The 14,914-nt window shown below is 34.6% G+C and overlaps 1 protein-coding gene and 1 non-coding gene across 4 annotated transcripts in view; both read left to right on the forward strand.

Annotated features, from left to right (window-relative positions):
- LOC115219650 (disintegrin and metalloproteinase domain-containing protein 10) overlaps positions 1-14,914 on the forward strand; it is a 106,139-nt gene that overhangs the window by 59,878 nt on the left and 31,347 nt on the right. For all 3 annotated transcript variants that reach the window (XM_036509607.1, XM_029789821.2, XM_029789822.2), the window contains exons 4-8: positions 3,668-3,842; positions 5,480-5,612; positions 10,116-10,262; positions 12,101-12,247; positions 13,071-13,266. In XM_036509607.1, the coding sequence (XP_036365500.1) occupies positions 3,668-3,842; positions 5,480-5,612; positions 10,116-10,262; positions 12,101-12,247; positions 13,071-13,266 (798 nt within the window). The remainder of the gene's footprint in view (positions 1-3,667; positions 3,843-5,479; positions 5,613-10,115; positions 10,263-12,100; positions 12,248-13,070; positions 13,267-14,914) is intronic.
- Positions 12,780-12,915, forward strand: LOC115220072. The gene has a single exon (XR_003882456.1). It is a non-coding gene; the product is annotated as a U11 spliceosomal RNA (small nuclear RNA).

Raw genomic sequence — 14,914 nt, forward strand, 5'->3', positions numbered from 1 at the left:
GCATATTACTCTACACTCTGGTATTTGAGTGCTCTCTTTTCCACCTTGTTTCACATTTATGTGCTTACTCCGGTGTGTATATATATATATATATATATATAAAAGTTATGGTTATTTATAGAGGTTGTTATGGCCAATCAGAGAGTAACCATTGGTTTTGTACCTATAAAGCACTTAGCTGTATGGGTGACTTGTCAGACTCAAGTGGAAGAAAATTGTTGGTATTTCAGTTATTCCATTATGATAGTTTCTGCAGTCAAGAATTAAAATCAGTAAATAATTAGAAATTATAACAAATTAGATCATCATCAGATGAACCACGACCTCATATGAATGTATGTTGTCTTGTAGAATTGCTCAGTTTTCTGATTATTGAATGGTATGAGGTTAAAGGCATATTTTATTAAAATATGTACTCCAGTTGCTTTCAGTGTGTACAATTAAGCCATTCTAATATCATTCCCTGAAAGATACTCATAGTTATTATTAAGCAAATTAGACCTTAACTCTTAAATTTGGTTGATTCTACACGAGGGCCATACATTTCCTATTATGTTATTTGTTGTCATATTATGATGCAATTGTCAACTTTTTATTTCTAAACTTCAATATATTCAATATTAAGTTTGCTTATGACCTGCTGAATGCCATTTCAAATTTATGCAGTTCCTACATTGCTCTTTTGATTCGTATATCATCATCATCATATAGATATCAGATATTATTTCTTACTTTACCATGTACAGAGGTTATTGTGACATCATTTAATGGTATTGTTCTTTCTTGTTAGATATACAATCTTTTATTTCCTAACTATTACATTGACATATGTTGTTGCACTTAAGATTTGTATTATGAAAAGCCATTTGTATGATAAGGATAGTATGTTATCATTATCACTGCAGTCTTCTAAATTGCATTTAGCTATTGTGCTCTGACTGGTCTTTGTATTATCATAATCACCTGAATGACATCATATACATTACTTATGAAAACCGTCATTTACCCACCAGGTTAGCCCTGACTGAGCAGACACCTATGACAGAAAGCATTATACATCTAGGATCACACAATCCAATGTATCCTTCATCTTATTTCTTTATTGCCCACAAGGGGCTAAACATAGAGGGGACAAACAAGGACAGACAAAGGGATTAAGTCGATTACATTGACCCCAGTGCGTAACTGGTACTTATTTGATCGACCCCAAAAGGAGGGAAGGCAAAGTCAACCTCAGCGGAATTTGAACTCAGAACGTAGCAACAGACGAAATACTGCTAAGCATGTTGCTCGGCGTGCTAATGTTTGTACCAGCTTGTTGCCTTTATCCCTCATCTTATAAGATGGCTAGTTGTAATTGGAGGGACATTTGGTTTCTATTCTTAGTAGGTCAAGTGACTGTAAAGAGATATCCTCAATGGCTCTTGAAAAGCATAGTTTTCTGTGTAAGCTGTGTATTGTGCAGTAATATTACATTGCCAATTTTAAAAGTAGTTTTGAACCTGAAATCTATACACTGGAGCCATGCTATATTGCCATTTAGGATATCAAAAGGATGTGTTATAATACTATTCCACATATACAGAAACAGTCGTACCAACAATCCAATAATACTATTCTACATATACAAAAACAGCCATACCAACAATCCAACATACCTCCGCCATCAGCTGTCTTGCAGATATCATTATGGTTTCGACACCTGGGGAAGTACCATTCAAGCTGGTGGTGTCAACAGCACTAAAATAAGTGTTGTTTGGGAACAAGCAAACCAATGAAACCACAATTTTCAAACACATTTACCCTATGTATAACCGTATCAGTAAATAAATTCAATGAGTAAATTACAACCAACTCCTAAATACGTAACTAAACAGCAACCAATCCATTAAATCATACAAAAGTTATAATCCCTACTGTCTCCCATAGTATAATATAAAAGTGAAAGCTTGATAACCACATTCATTCATTCAATCAATCAATATATAGGCAGGATTAAACACTAACTTTAATAAAACTACAACAAAGAAACCTATAAACCAATGTACATCGTATCGGTATTAATAGTAAATTGCAATAACTAAATTATATGCTAAATTACGACCATTCTTTAAGTTCATACAAACAATAATCCCACTGGTCTTCCATAGTTACTACTATAATAAAAGTTAAAGCTTTATATAAATCTCACCAAAACAAAACAAACACGATTGAAATTAATTTAACTAATAGTATAATAATTATGAGTGAAATACTTTATTTCATCATTCAAAAGTTAATAATAAAACACTACATACTCATTAATATATCACCGCTACAAGCTATAATATTAAATTACCAATAGAAACATTAAATTTAATTAAATAGGAACTAATAAAAGTACTTGTAATTAACTATTATTATAAAACCTTGCTATATTTAAAACTAATTAAAACTGTTTAAAAGATAATAAAATTACAAGTATCATCACTTGCATGTTTTATCAGACACACAGTTCCTATCACCAGGAATTTAAAGGACCAGCTTAAATATTGATGATGTAGTGTGTAATTAGTACTTCATCAATTGTCCCAAACAATATTGGTGACGTAGTAAGCAAATAACCCGAATTGTGCAAAACCCTATTTCACTTGGCTTAATATGTGATAAGAAATGGTATAAGCTATCTTAAATTTTTGTCTTCTTGGCCTGTTACATAAACATTTCTTGAGTTCACCATATATCTTAACCCTTCATCATATAAACCAGCCGTATCTGGTCCAAGTGTTCTACCTGTTTTATGTTCATACTGTCCGGATCTTGCCTTTTACACATACCCTACCATGTCATTCTAAAAATAAACAATCACTTCATCAAAAACTCAAAGCTACCAGTTAATGCATAATTAATTCAAAACAATGTGAATAAAGAAGTGATACATTTGACAGAATAATTTAAATGCTAATGGGTTAATGTTGCCCCATTATAATCCAGTAGTTAGGCATCCGTAAAACAAAAGTTGGCTTGTCCTAAAGCAGAGCTGAAGAAAATCTGGAAAGAGCAAAAAGAAAAGGCTTAATGACTTACAACATTATATGTGGATTTGGTTAAAGTAGAGCATGTTATTTAGAATTTTATCACTGTTTAGAAAAATCTGATAGTTGAAATTAATTCTTGTCTAATACCAGTGTTATACACAAGTAAATAGGAGCTAATTGCCAAACTAAAGTATAGACATTATGAAATTGTTTTTTTTTACTTATTTTTGTTATCTTTTTCTGGGTTTACTGTACAGTCCTTCTTCAAGCATTTTACTGATTGCTAGATATTTTTCAGAGAGAGAAAGAGAGACTCCTCTAGTAACTATTTATTTTGGTGGATCACTGAATACACTTCTGTAGCTTAATTATGAATTTCTTTTAATAATTGGTTTTGTGTTAATGTTAATTATAAAGGCAGTAGATTGTCAGAATTGTTAGAGGCTTCTACAAATTGCCTTGTGGATAGAGTATCCTGTTGAAGTCAGCTTGCCTTCTCATCCTTCTGAGGTAGATAAAATAACATAGCAATCAAGAACTAGGTCCATTTTATTTTTTATATCCCACCCCAATAAAAAGGAAAGTAAAAAAAAAAATCACTATGTGCCAATGTTACAACTTAATAATAATTATTTTTCAAACATTTTCAGGTTATTCAAATAGTAAAGTATTTGGAGTAATTATAGCAAAATTATTTCGTGGGGAAATTTCAATCCCAAATGAACCAACTTATCATATAGAGCCTTCCACAAGATTTTTCAGTACAAAACAGCCATTCCATTCAGTAATTTACTCTGAAAAAGATCTCAATGTTGATCCATATAAGTAAGTATTTTACATTTTCTTTTAAATGGTTTTTAACATATTTTCAGTTTGCAGCCATTAGTGAAAACCTACAGCTTTTTATAATGTATAAAGGAAATAATCTTTTTATATGCAAACATGAATTCATACAGGAAAACTATCCAGAGAACAGAATATGTATTTCTGACACACTCAATGTGCCAGTTTTCTTTCCTACATTTCCTCTGCACTTTTTGGTTTCTTGCCAAAAGAATCACATCTTTCTTTGCCAAATCTACCTACCCATACACTTTTCTACCCAGAGGGTTCTGTAAGCAGTGCTTCTGCAGCCAAAATCAACATATTCATTGCTCCACACTGCCTTTAAAGTTCACTCTATTCACATACACAAGAAAAAATTCCTCTCTATTCACTTTTGCCTATTTTTCAAGGGAAATTTACTATAATCTCTTTAGAAAGGTAAATTACTAGTGTCCTTTATAAGCAGATTATTACATCACATTCAAGCTGGAGCCAAACACAAATGTCAGGGATTATTTAGATCAGAAGAAAGCAGTTTGCTTAATTTCATTTATATTTAGCAACTATACTTTAAGGCTTAGGATTAGAATTTTTTATAGTAAGGACATTTTATTAAAACAGACATTATTATGTTTGTGAAAGATTACTTTTGTATATTGTCTAAGGAGTAGCAGTAGTGGCTGTAGCTGCATAAGGCTTTGTTTGACTATGATTTGCATATGGCTTGATGAATTTTGTGTTAGGACACCTGTAAGTTAGTGTTTGATAGGAATAGATGAGCAAAAGAGGAGTTTCGGAGAGATGTAGTACTGGGAGATGAGTTTAGTAGGAATGGTGAAAGATATAAATCCAAACCATTGAGTTTTGGACAATTTTGAGGAATAAAGATCAATGTATTTGTGACAGACGATATATAGGGAGACAGCACATTGGTCACTGGTAGTGAAAGTTTTTTTTATATATATATATATAGGCAAGACAGGTTGGAATGTATTTGTGCATGGCAGTTCCACCATCTCAAAAGCAGGAGCAATACTCTAGTTTATATTGTAATTGTAGAGGGTTAGCATATTTTCTGGACCTCTAATACATGTTAACTCAGTATTGTATATATTTTATACAGAGAAGGTGTGAAAGTTTTAACTATGTTGTGATCATATATAGTATGTAGTTTTTCTTTAACCCCAAGTCAGCTCCACTTTACCAATGTTAGACTTGCGACCAAAGGATTTCCAATCACGACTATTCCATCTTATTAATCTGGGACAATATCATCTCCTGATTTAAGACGACATTGTGTAATTTGAGGGAAATTTGGCTACTATTTCTAATGGGTCAAACAACTAAGTAAAGGTTCCTTTGTTGACTCCTATTATGGCAGTTTTCTTGATATATGTAATTATGCTAGTTATCTGAATATAAAACGGAAAAAATAAAGTAAGTTCATTTTAGAAAAGATGTCCAAATCTACTGTTCATGTGGATATTCCAATTTGTAAAAAGAAAAATAACCAGGCTTTATTAGCATTGAACATAAAAAAAAACCCATTTTGGAAGATTGATAAAAACAAAAATAAAATGGTGATTCTGTGTTTCTGTTACCCTCTACATAATGTTATGTGGTACTTATTTCTATAGAGAAAGAAGAGAGAAAGAACAGAAAGAATTGAAGTTTAATAAAAATATAGGAAGCTGCGCAAATGACGATGTCCACGAATGGATGAAATCAGTTCAGTTATCTGTGATAAAATCAAATGATCGACATAAACGGGTAAGGCTTTATTCTTTCTTACTTTTATTCTTTTACTTGTTTCAGTCATATTGACTGCGGCCATGCTGGAGCACCGCCTTTTAGTCGAGCAACTCGACCCCGGGACTCATTCTTTTTGTAAGCCCAGTACTTATTCTATCGGTCTCTTTTTGCCGAACCGCTAAGTGACGGGGACGTAAACACACCAGCATCGGTTGTCAAGCAATGCTAGGGGAACAAACACAGACACACAAACACACACACATACATATATATATATACATATATACGACAGGCTTCTTTCAGTTTCCGTCTACCAAATCCACTCACAAGGCATTGGTCGGCCCGGGGCTATAGCAGAAGACACTCGCCCAAGATGCTACGCAGTGGGACTGAACCCGGAACCATGTGGTTGGTTAGCAAGCTACTTACCACACAGCCACTCCTGCGCCTGAGTAATAATATTTTTTAAAGTATTTATTTTGTTTTGTTTGGGGGGATAAACTTTTAGCACAAGGTATACTTTTACCTTGTGATAATGGTTATCAGGCAACCAGGCCTCACCAACGGTAATTGTCTCTGTGAAGGACCAGAAGAATTAGCTGAAGTTGTATGAATTTGAGAGGAAGACACAATGGAAATGTCGGTTTAACTGCCAAAACCACAATTTTTATACTATTGTGGTGATGATGCCTCAAACCATCTGGGTATAATTTTGCTGAAATATTTCGGCAAATGAGGAAGACCTCAGTATGATAGCTAAAATATGGATATCAAATCCTTTGTGTGGTACTTACTCCACCTTTATCCTTTGTCACTTTCACCATTGGAAAGCTTCAATTAGTGACTGGCTCATTGGAATCCTGTAACCTTATGTGATATAAAAACAATAAATGTAGAGCTGGATTGCATTGTCTATTTAACTGTTTACTTGCACTATGGTACCTCTTCAGAGAAATTTGAATATAGTCGGCACAAGTGTGGCTGTGTGGTAAGAAGTTTGCTTCCTAATCACATGGTCCTGAGCTCAGTGGTACACCAGGCAAGTGTCTTCTGTAGCCTTTTGAATGGATTTAGTAGATAGAAACTAAAAGAATCACATTGTGTGTGTGTATATATATATATATATATATATATACTCTTTTACTTGTTTCAGTCATTTGACTGCGGCCATGCTGGAGCACCGCCTTTAGTCGATCAAATCGACCCCAGGACTTATTCTTTGTAAACCTAGTATTTATTCTATTGGTCTCTTTTGCTGAACCCCTAAGTTACGAGGACGTAAACACACCAGCATCTGTTGTCAAGCGATGTTGGAGGGGGACAAACACAGACATACACACACACACACACACACACACACACACAACACACACACACATATATATATATATCATCCTGAACAACCTACACCCATCTCTCCAATTTACAAAGGAGATGAGTAGTATCAAATTACCATTCCTAGATATAAGGGTAATTAAAAAAGACACCACCATCACCACAGATATATACTATAAACACACAGACACACATCAATACCTAAATTTTAAGTCGTGCCATCCACCACATACAAAACGCAACATCCCATACTGCCTAGCCAGAAGAATTTGTACCATTATAGAAGATGCAAATATCAGGAACAAACGCCTAACAGAACTAAGAGAATTTTTGCTCAAACAAAAATACCCATCTCCACTTATAGAAAATGGCATACAGCGGGCTATAAAAATACCCATACAACAACTTAGGACAACCCAAGGAAGAGGAAAACAAGAACAAGTCATACCATTCATAGTGACACACAACCCATGTCACCAGAATATCTTCAACATTACCAAAGCAAACCTACCAATCATTGCCCAAAGTAATGAATTAAAAGACATAATCACGGATCGAGCTATGTCTAAGGTAAAAGACAGCCTAAAAACTTGAAAAAATTACTAACAAAGGCAAAATTTGACCTTAGCAACAAAGACCAAACATTCACTGTATCTAAATGTAATGATAGCCAATGTGGCACATGCCAATTCATACATACCGGCCAATATATAAACACAAAAACCGGGAAAATATTCACAAACGCGAATATGAACTGCAAAAGCAGAAATTTAATTTACTGCATCAAATGCCCAAATTGTGAAGAAATATATGTAGGTCAGACGGGAAATGCACTATCAGAACGCTCACGTGTACACCGACAACAGATTAGAGACCCAGAGGTCTGTCAGATACCTTTGAGTAACCACCTAGCAACATGTGGTCGGAAAATATATATAATATTTCCATTCTACAAATTACACAGCCCAAGTGAAATTGAGAGGAAAATCAGAGAAAAGAATTTTATTGATAAATTCGAACCCAAGCTAAATAAGCAATAATAATAATACTTAGATAGCAGGAAAATTATCTTATTTAGGGTTAAAAGTTCTATTGCCACCACCATCACCACTAGCAACAATAATTAAGGTGCTGACAATGATGATGATGACAATTGAAATATAAAATTATAAAAAGGCTATTTACAACATTTCTAAAAGTAGCCCAACAATTGCTACCTCGGCCAGGGTTAAGATACAGGACTCTTGACATGTCCAACAAAGCGTGACACCTAAAACCAATCAGCTCAACCAACCAATCAGCTTAAGTAATTGAGTGATACTACACACTGATTGGTCAGAATACAGTTTGCAAAACCTAGCACTCTGGAGCCCACACAGGTGTATTTAAGACACAGATTCAATCATCTCGCTACTGTCAAAAATTGTAAAGTTTGACTGTCACCACTACTACATGAACCTGAAGATTGCAGAATTTAATGCATGAAAGTACTAGTTCAATCAGAATGAACATTTAACATTCTATTATTTTATTTTATTTTATTATATTATATTATCTTATATCATTATAAGATTGTAAATAAAATGTGAAAATCAGACAAGGTTGGAATTCCTTTTATTAATATTGGTGTTGAATAGATATACTATTAATTAGTATCTAATTCTCTCACCCTTATTAATTAATTATATATATATATATATATATATATATACATACACGACGGGCTTCTTTCAGTTTCTGTCTACCAAATCCACTCACAACGCTTTGGTCGGCCCGAGGCTATAGTAGAAGACACTTGCCCAAGGTGCTACGCAGTGGGACTGAACCCGGAACCATGTGGTTGGTAAGCAAGCTACTTACCACACAGCCACTCCTGCACCTATATATATATATATATATATATATATATGTTTTCAAAGATTAATAGAGAAGACGGCATATAGCAAAAGCATTTATTAGCGCAACAATTGTTTCTGCTTCAAATTGCACTGTTCCCTAGTGGACATGGAATGATACTATAATACCACCAGAGAGCAGTGCAGCTTGAAGCTGAAGCAATTGTTGTGCTAATATAATAAATGCTTTTTGTTTTACACTGTATTCTCCATCAATCGTTAAAATATACCCTACGTGCACCCTGGAAGTTTTGGACATAGATCCAATGATGAATGCAAAGTATTGCTGATGATGCCTGATAGCCATAAGTGGCAAATGTGCTACGCAGGCACACTACCTGAGACTTACCCTGAAACAAAGTTTGGATACTGCATTTAACGCCTACTTTCTAAACCTTAATTCTTTAACTTTAAAGCTCTCTCTCTCTCCCTATATATAATATATATATATATATATATATATATATATATATGTATATATGTATATATATATTACAACAAAATTTTACATAGGGTCACCCAAGGTTTTGAAACCTTGGGTGACCCTATATAAAATTTTGTTGTTATAATTACTGCTCTGGTTTTCAGAGTGTGCTTGTTTCTGACATATGTGTTTTTGTTAACTCTTTCTCTCTCTCTCTCTCTCTATATATATATATATATATATATATATATCAGTGTGTGGTGTTTGTGTCTCTGTCTGTTTTTGTCTCCAACCACTATTCGACAGTCAGTGTTAGAGTGTTCATGTCCTGTAATGCAGCGGTTCGGCAAAAGAGACCGATAAAATAAATACCAAGCTGGAAAAAAAAATTTATATAAATACTGGAGTAGATTTGTTTGACTAAAAATTCTTGTAGGTAGTGCCCCAGCATGGCTGCAGTCTAATGTCTGACACAAGTAGAAGTTAAAAGATAACTATTTAGCTAAATAAAAACTGGAATTGTTTTATATAGGTAAAGCCCATAACATCTCTGCAAGCTGGTAAACTGTTATTAAGGGTGATAAATTTAATCCATTAGCCCTTTAGCATTTGCACCAACCATATGCGGCCCAGGTATTCCGTCTGTTTTATGTTCAAACTTGCCAGATCTGGCCTCTCATACTTATCCTATAATGTCATTTTAAAAATAAGCATTTGTATCATTGGAATCTCAGAGTCACAAGATAATGTCTGATTAATTCCAAACAATTTGAATAAGCATTACATTTAGTAGTAATCTGAAATTTGAACTATACCAAACTGAACAAATTTATATCTATTTTCACTTTTTGTTATATTTTTTTGCAGGAGACTACCAGTCATTCTGAAGGCAGGTTACGATATACTCGGAGTGCTAATCAGAATGGCAAAAGTTCAGTACGTAATCGAACATGTACGTTGTTCCTACAGTCAGATCCACAATTATGGGAGTATATGACTGTAACATTAAAATATGTAAGTACGCCAAAGACTATTCAGTTGAAGTTTTATCGTCATTTCATAATTATTCCTTCTACTATAGGTACAAGGCCTGAAATTTGAAGGAAGGAGACTAATTGATTACATCAAACCCAGCACTTCACTGGTACATATATCATTGACCCTGAATAGATGAAAGGCAATGTCAACCTCAGTGGAATTTGAACTCAGAATGTAGTGACAGGTGAAATACCACTAAGCATTTCATCTGCTGTGCTAACGATTCTGCCAGTTCGCTACCTCATCATTTCATAATAATAATTTGATGTAATGTATATGAGGTTAAGGTGCTTGATTACTAGCCATATTTGCTAAACCATAAACCTGACTACAGTCATGGTCTTGTGTTTTTTACATACATCTCTTCTTTTACTTATGTCTGCCTGGCTGACACTAAGTTCTGCTGTTGCTTCATTTAATACTGTTTTTCTATCTTTGCATCAGTTGGACAGAATTTTTTGAGGCAGATTTTCTACATCTATGTGCCCTATCTGTTGCTGAACCTCACCTGTTTCCAAGTAAGGTAATATCTTCCTATGTCCAGACATGTTTCCATGGAAGATTTGACTCTACTTGCACCACAGGGATACTTGTTATTGACCATCATGCAATGTCAAGGCTTGGAGACAGTAACAAACGCACATACAATGACATAGGTACACAGTGATCTTCTTTCAGTTTCTGTCGACCAAATCCATTCTGAAAGCTTTGGCCAACCTGGGACTATAGTAGAAGATACTTGCCCTAGGTGCTATGCAGTGGAACTGAATGCAGAACCATGTGGCTGGGAGGTAAACATCTTACTACACAACCATGCCTGCTCCTAACCACGTATATATGTGATACACACACATGCACAACAGGCTTCTTTAGGTTTCCATGTACCAAATCCACTCACAAGCTGGGGCTGTTGTGGAAGACACTTGCCCAAGGTGCCATGCAGTAGAACTGAAAACCTGAAATCACATGGTTTGGGAGTAAATTTCTTAACCACACAGCTATGCCTGTTCCTCTCATAGATGAAAAATTAGCATGGGAAAACTGTTGCAGGAAACTTAGAATATTGCCAAATTTCAACTGATATTTTTCAGAGAATGCAGATGCCTACTCAATCCTCAGTTTCATTCAGTCTGAGAAAATACTTGTGATAGTTCCGTTTGTTTTAAATACAATGGCTCACAGTCTAGGGTTTGCAGGTCCCTGGTAGTCCACTAAGGATTTGTGAGTTGTGTTTGAAATTTTAAAAGGCTGTTGTTCAGTGTGTAGAATTTTCCAGTTGCACATAACTTCAGCCTAGCATAAAACCATCTCCCTCATTCTGTGTTCACGTTCCTCAGTTGAGAGGCGTTGTTTTGTGAGTCATTGGTGGTTTCATTGGTGCTTGTGCCAAATAAAGAGCACCAGTGTATTTTATAGAGTGGTTGGCATTAGGAAGGGGATCCAGTAATAGAAATCATGCCAAAGCAGACATTGGAGTTTGGCACAGTCCTCTGGCTTGCCAGCTCCTGTCAAACCCATGAGCCCATGCCAACATGGAAACCAGACATTAAATGGTGATGATCATAACTATCAATTTTGTGATGAAACTGGGGAAATAAGTTTGCTCTGATAAAATTGGCTTATTTATTAGTAAACAGATCTTTCAAAAACCTGGCCTTCATGGGCAAAATGAACCTCTAGTAGGGAATGGTTGAGAATCAATGATTTATATGTTTAATGAAGCTACTAGTGTGTTGCTTCTTTTGTGTTCAAGTATCTATCTAGTCAAATAGTTCAATTTAATCATAGTAAATTCATGACAATTATCATTACAGAATCCTACACAGGCCAGAGACGAAATACTTGGTTTATTTGTAAATCATGTGAATGCAGTTAAATCGATCTATGAAGATACTAATTTTACAACATATGATGGGTCATCTTATTTTCTTGGTGTCAGTTTTGTTGTACAACGGACTACTGTAAGTATAACTAACTGTCCAATAGAATATTTGGTTTAATTCATTTATTTAGCTTTTTGTTGCTGCAAATGTAAATTTTAGCTGATTCTTCATTCAACTTGTTATTGTCGCATTTTTCATTGTCCAATCTCTGTTGAACTATAGTTTTGTATAATATTTGTTTTGCAGTGATTGAGGAATTTATGAACACTTTGTGTTGTTTTAACTGTAACTTATGGTATTCATGTTTCAATGCAGTCTTTAACACTGATATTCAACTATAACTTCTGACATCTATCTTTCACTAGCTTTAATGACAGTATCTGATAGCTTATGGCAGCTGTGTTTCACTGTTGCTTTGATATTTATGTTCATGTTTCACCGTGGTTTTGACACTCATATCTCATTGTAGCTTATGACATCAAAATCATTCTATAATTAATGACAGCCATGTTCTACTGAAGCTTGTATCATTGTTTGTCTCACTGTAAAGACACCAATGCTAATCTGACTCGCTTATGATCAATGTTTGTCCAAGTGTAATTTATGACCAATAGAGGGTCTTTGTCATCAGTGACACCCAGTGGCTGATATATGAGCGTCTGGGCAGAATCACAGTCAAGAGATTTCAGAGATGTAATTTTTAACAACTTGTAGCAGCTATCGCTCTTTTGATGATGATGTGCCTGTTTGTCTGGCTTATAAGCATCATTGTTTATCTGATTGTAATTTGTGATGCAACTATTTATCTCCTTGTATCTTATGATATGATTTATGTAACTGACTTCAGTTTATGATGCCAATGTTTACCCGACTAAATTATTACTTTGCTGTTTAACTATAGATTATGACACCAGAAACTGAGAATTGCAACAGTGGGACAAATCCAAGTCAGTTCTGCTCTCCAAATATTGATGTGAGCAACTTTCTAAATCAGAACTCTCTTACTTCTCATGATGATTTTTGTCTGGCCTACATATTCACATATAGAGATTTCAATGGTGGAACTCTGGGCCTTGCTTGGGTTGGATCTCCTAACAGTAAGTGAATTGTTTCTTAATCTTTTTGTTGTTTAATCGCCTCTTGTTTGTATGTCCTCCATTAACTATTTTGCTTCTTTCCAGTTTGTAATGGAAACAACCAATTTTTATGTGGATGAAATTACATGTTCAAAAGTTCTCTTCTTTTATAACAGTTGGGTGTAATTTGAGGAACATTAGACTAAGCTGCTATTTCCAGCATATTGGCCTATTGAGTAGGCATATAAAATGGCTGGACAGTTGCTACTGGAACAAATTTGGTCATAGGTTTACTCTGTTAGCATTAAACTGGAGCTAAGCAACAATTCATTAAGTCTCTGGCTGACCTAAGTCTTGTGGAATGGATCTGGTTGATGGAAACTGAAAGAAGCTTAGTGTGTGTGTATGTATATATATGGTTACCAGTTCAGTCCCAGTGTATGGTACCTTCAGAAAATGTCTTCTTGTATAGCCCTGGGCTGACTAAAGCCTTGTGAATGGGGTTTGTTGACAGAAAATGGAAGAAGCCAATCATATATATGTACATGCATACATGCATACACACACACACACACACACACACACACCACACACACACACACACACACACATACATACATAGTTAGTGACTTCAAAGTTTCAACCTACTAGCCTTTGTTGGGCACAGACTTCCACTTTGAAGTCACTGTCACCACTCATCTTGTAAAAGTATAATATTTATGTATGTGTGTTATAAATGAAAGTCATTGTCATGCAAGCAGTGTTGTTCATTTTCAATAATCTGTGAAAATATGTCTGGCCATGGGAAATATTACCTTGCTTGGAATCAAAGAAGTGTTGGCAACAGGAAGGGCTTCCAACCATAGACAATGTGTTGCAAAACATTCCATCAGATCTGTGCAAGTCTGGGGAAAAAGTATGTTCAGATGATGGTGGTGATGAAGAGATGAAAGAGATGAGGAATTTGATGTCTTAGGGCTGTTATTTTATCTGAGAGAAAAACAGTCTCCACCTCTCTTTCAGACAGAGGAACAGTTACAAAACCTTGCCTTTTTTTCTTCCCCATGTCATTCAAACATATCCATACTCTGAAGATTAATTGACAATGACAAAATCACTGGTTGGTAACAAGATGGCTAATTAGTCTCTTAAAATTGTTTGAGAGGCAGCCTATTTTTAGCTCATTTTAATTCATTTCACACCACATTTGTTGACCTTCTTTCCATCAGCATGAAATACAGAAATGTCAGCTAATCACAATGTTGACATTATTTTCACCTATCGGTTTTCTCATAGAACAGGTAATTTATGTGTAAACTAAAGCAATCTGTAAAAATGCTAACTTTTCACAACTAGTGATTAACCCTTTCGTTACTATATTTCTGACCAAAATACACCCCTTATGTGTTTCAATTAATTTCTAACATAATCATAAATTTAGTCTGGTTTCATTAAACAACTATAACTTTTTTATTTATCAATATATTAATCTGATTTTTGGAAGATAATTTAATGAAATATTCTCAACCAATTCTATACTATAATTTTTGTCACAAAGTGACTCTAATTGCATGTAGATACAGGTAAATTCAACAAAATATAAAATTATTAAAATTTTGTTCAAACATCGCTATAGGGTTATTAGCTAATATTCAATTGGGTATACAAC

The sequence above is a fragment of the Octopus sinensis genome, linkage group LG15, assembly GCF_006345805.1.
Source record: "Octopus sinensis linkage group LG15, ASM634580v1, whole genome shotgun sequence".
NCBI classification, from domain to species: domain Eukaryota; kingdom Metazoa; phylum Mollusca; class Cephalopoda; order Octopoda; family Octopodidae; genus Octopus; species Octopus sinensis.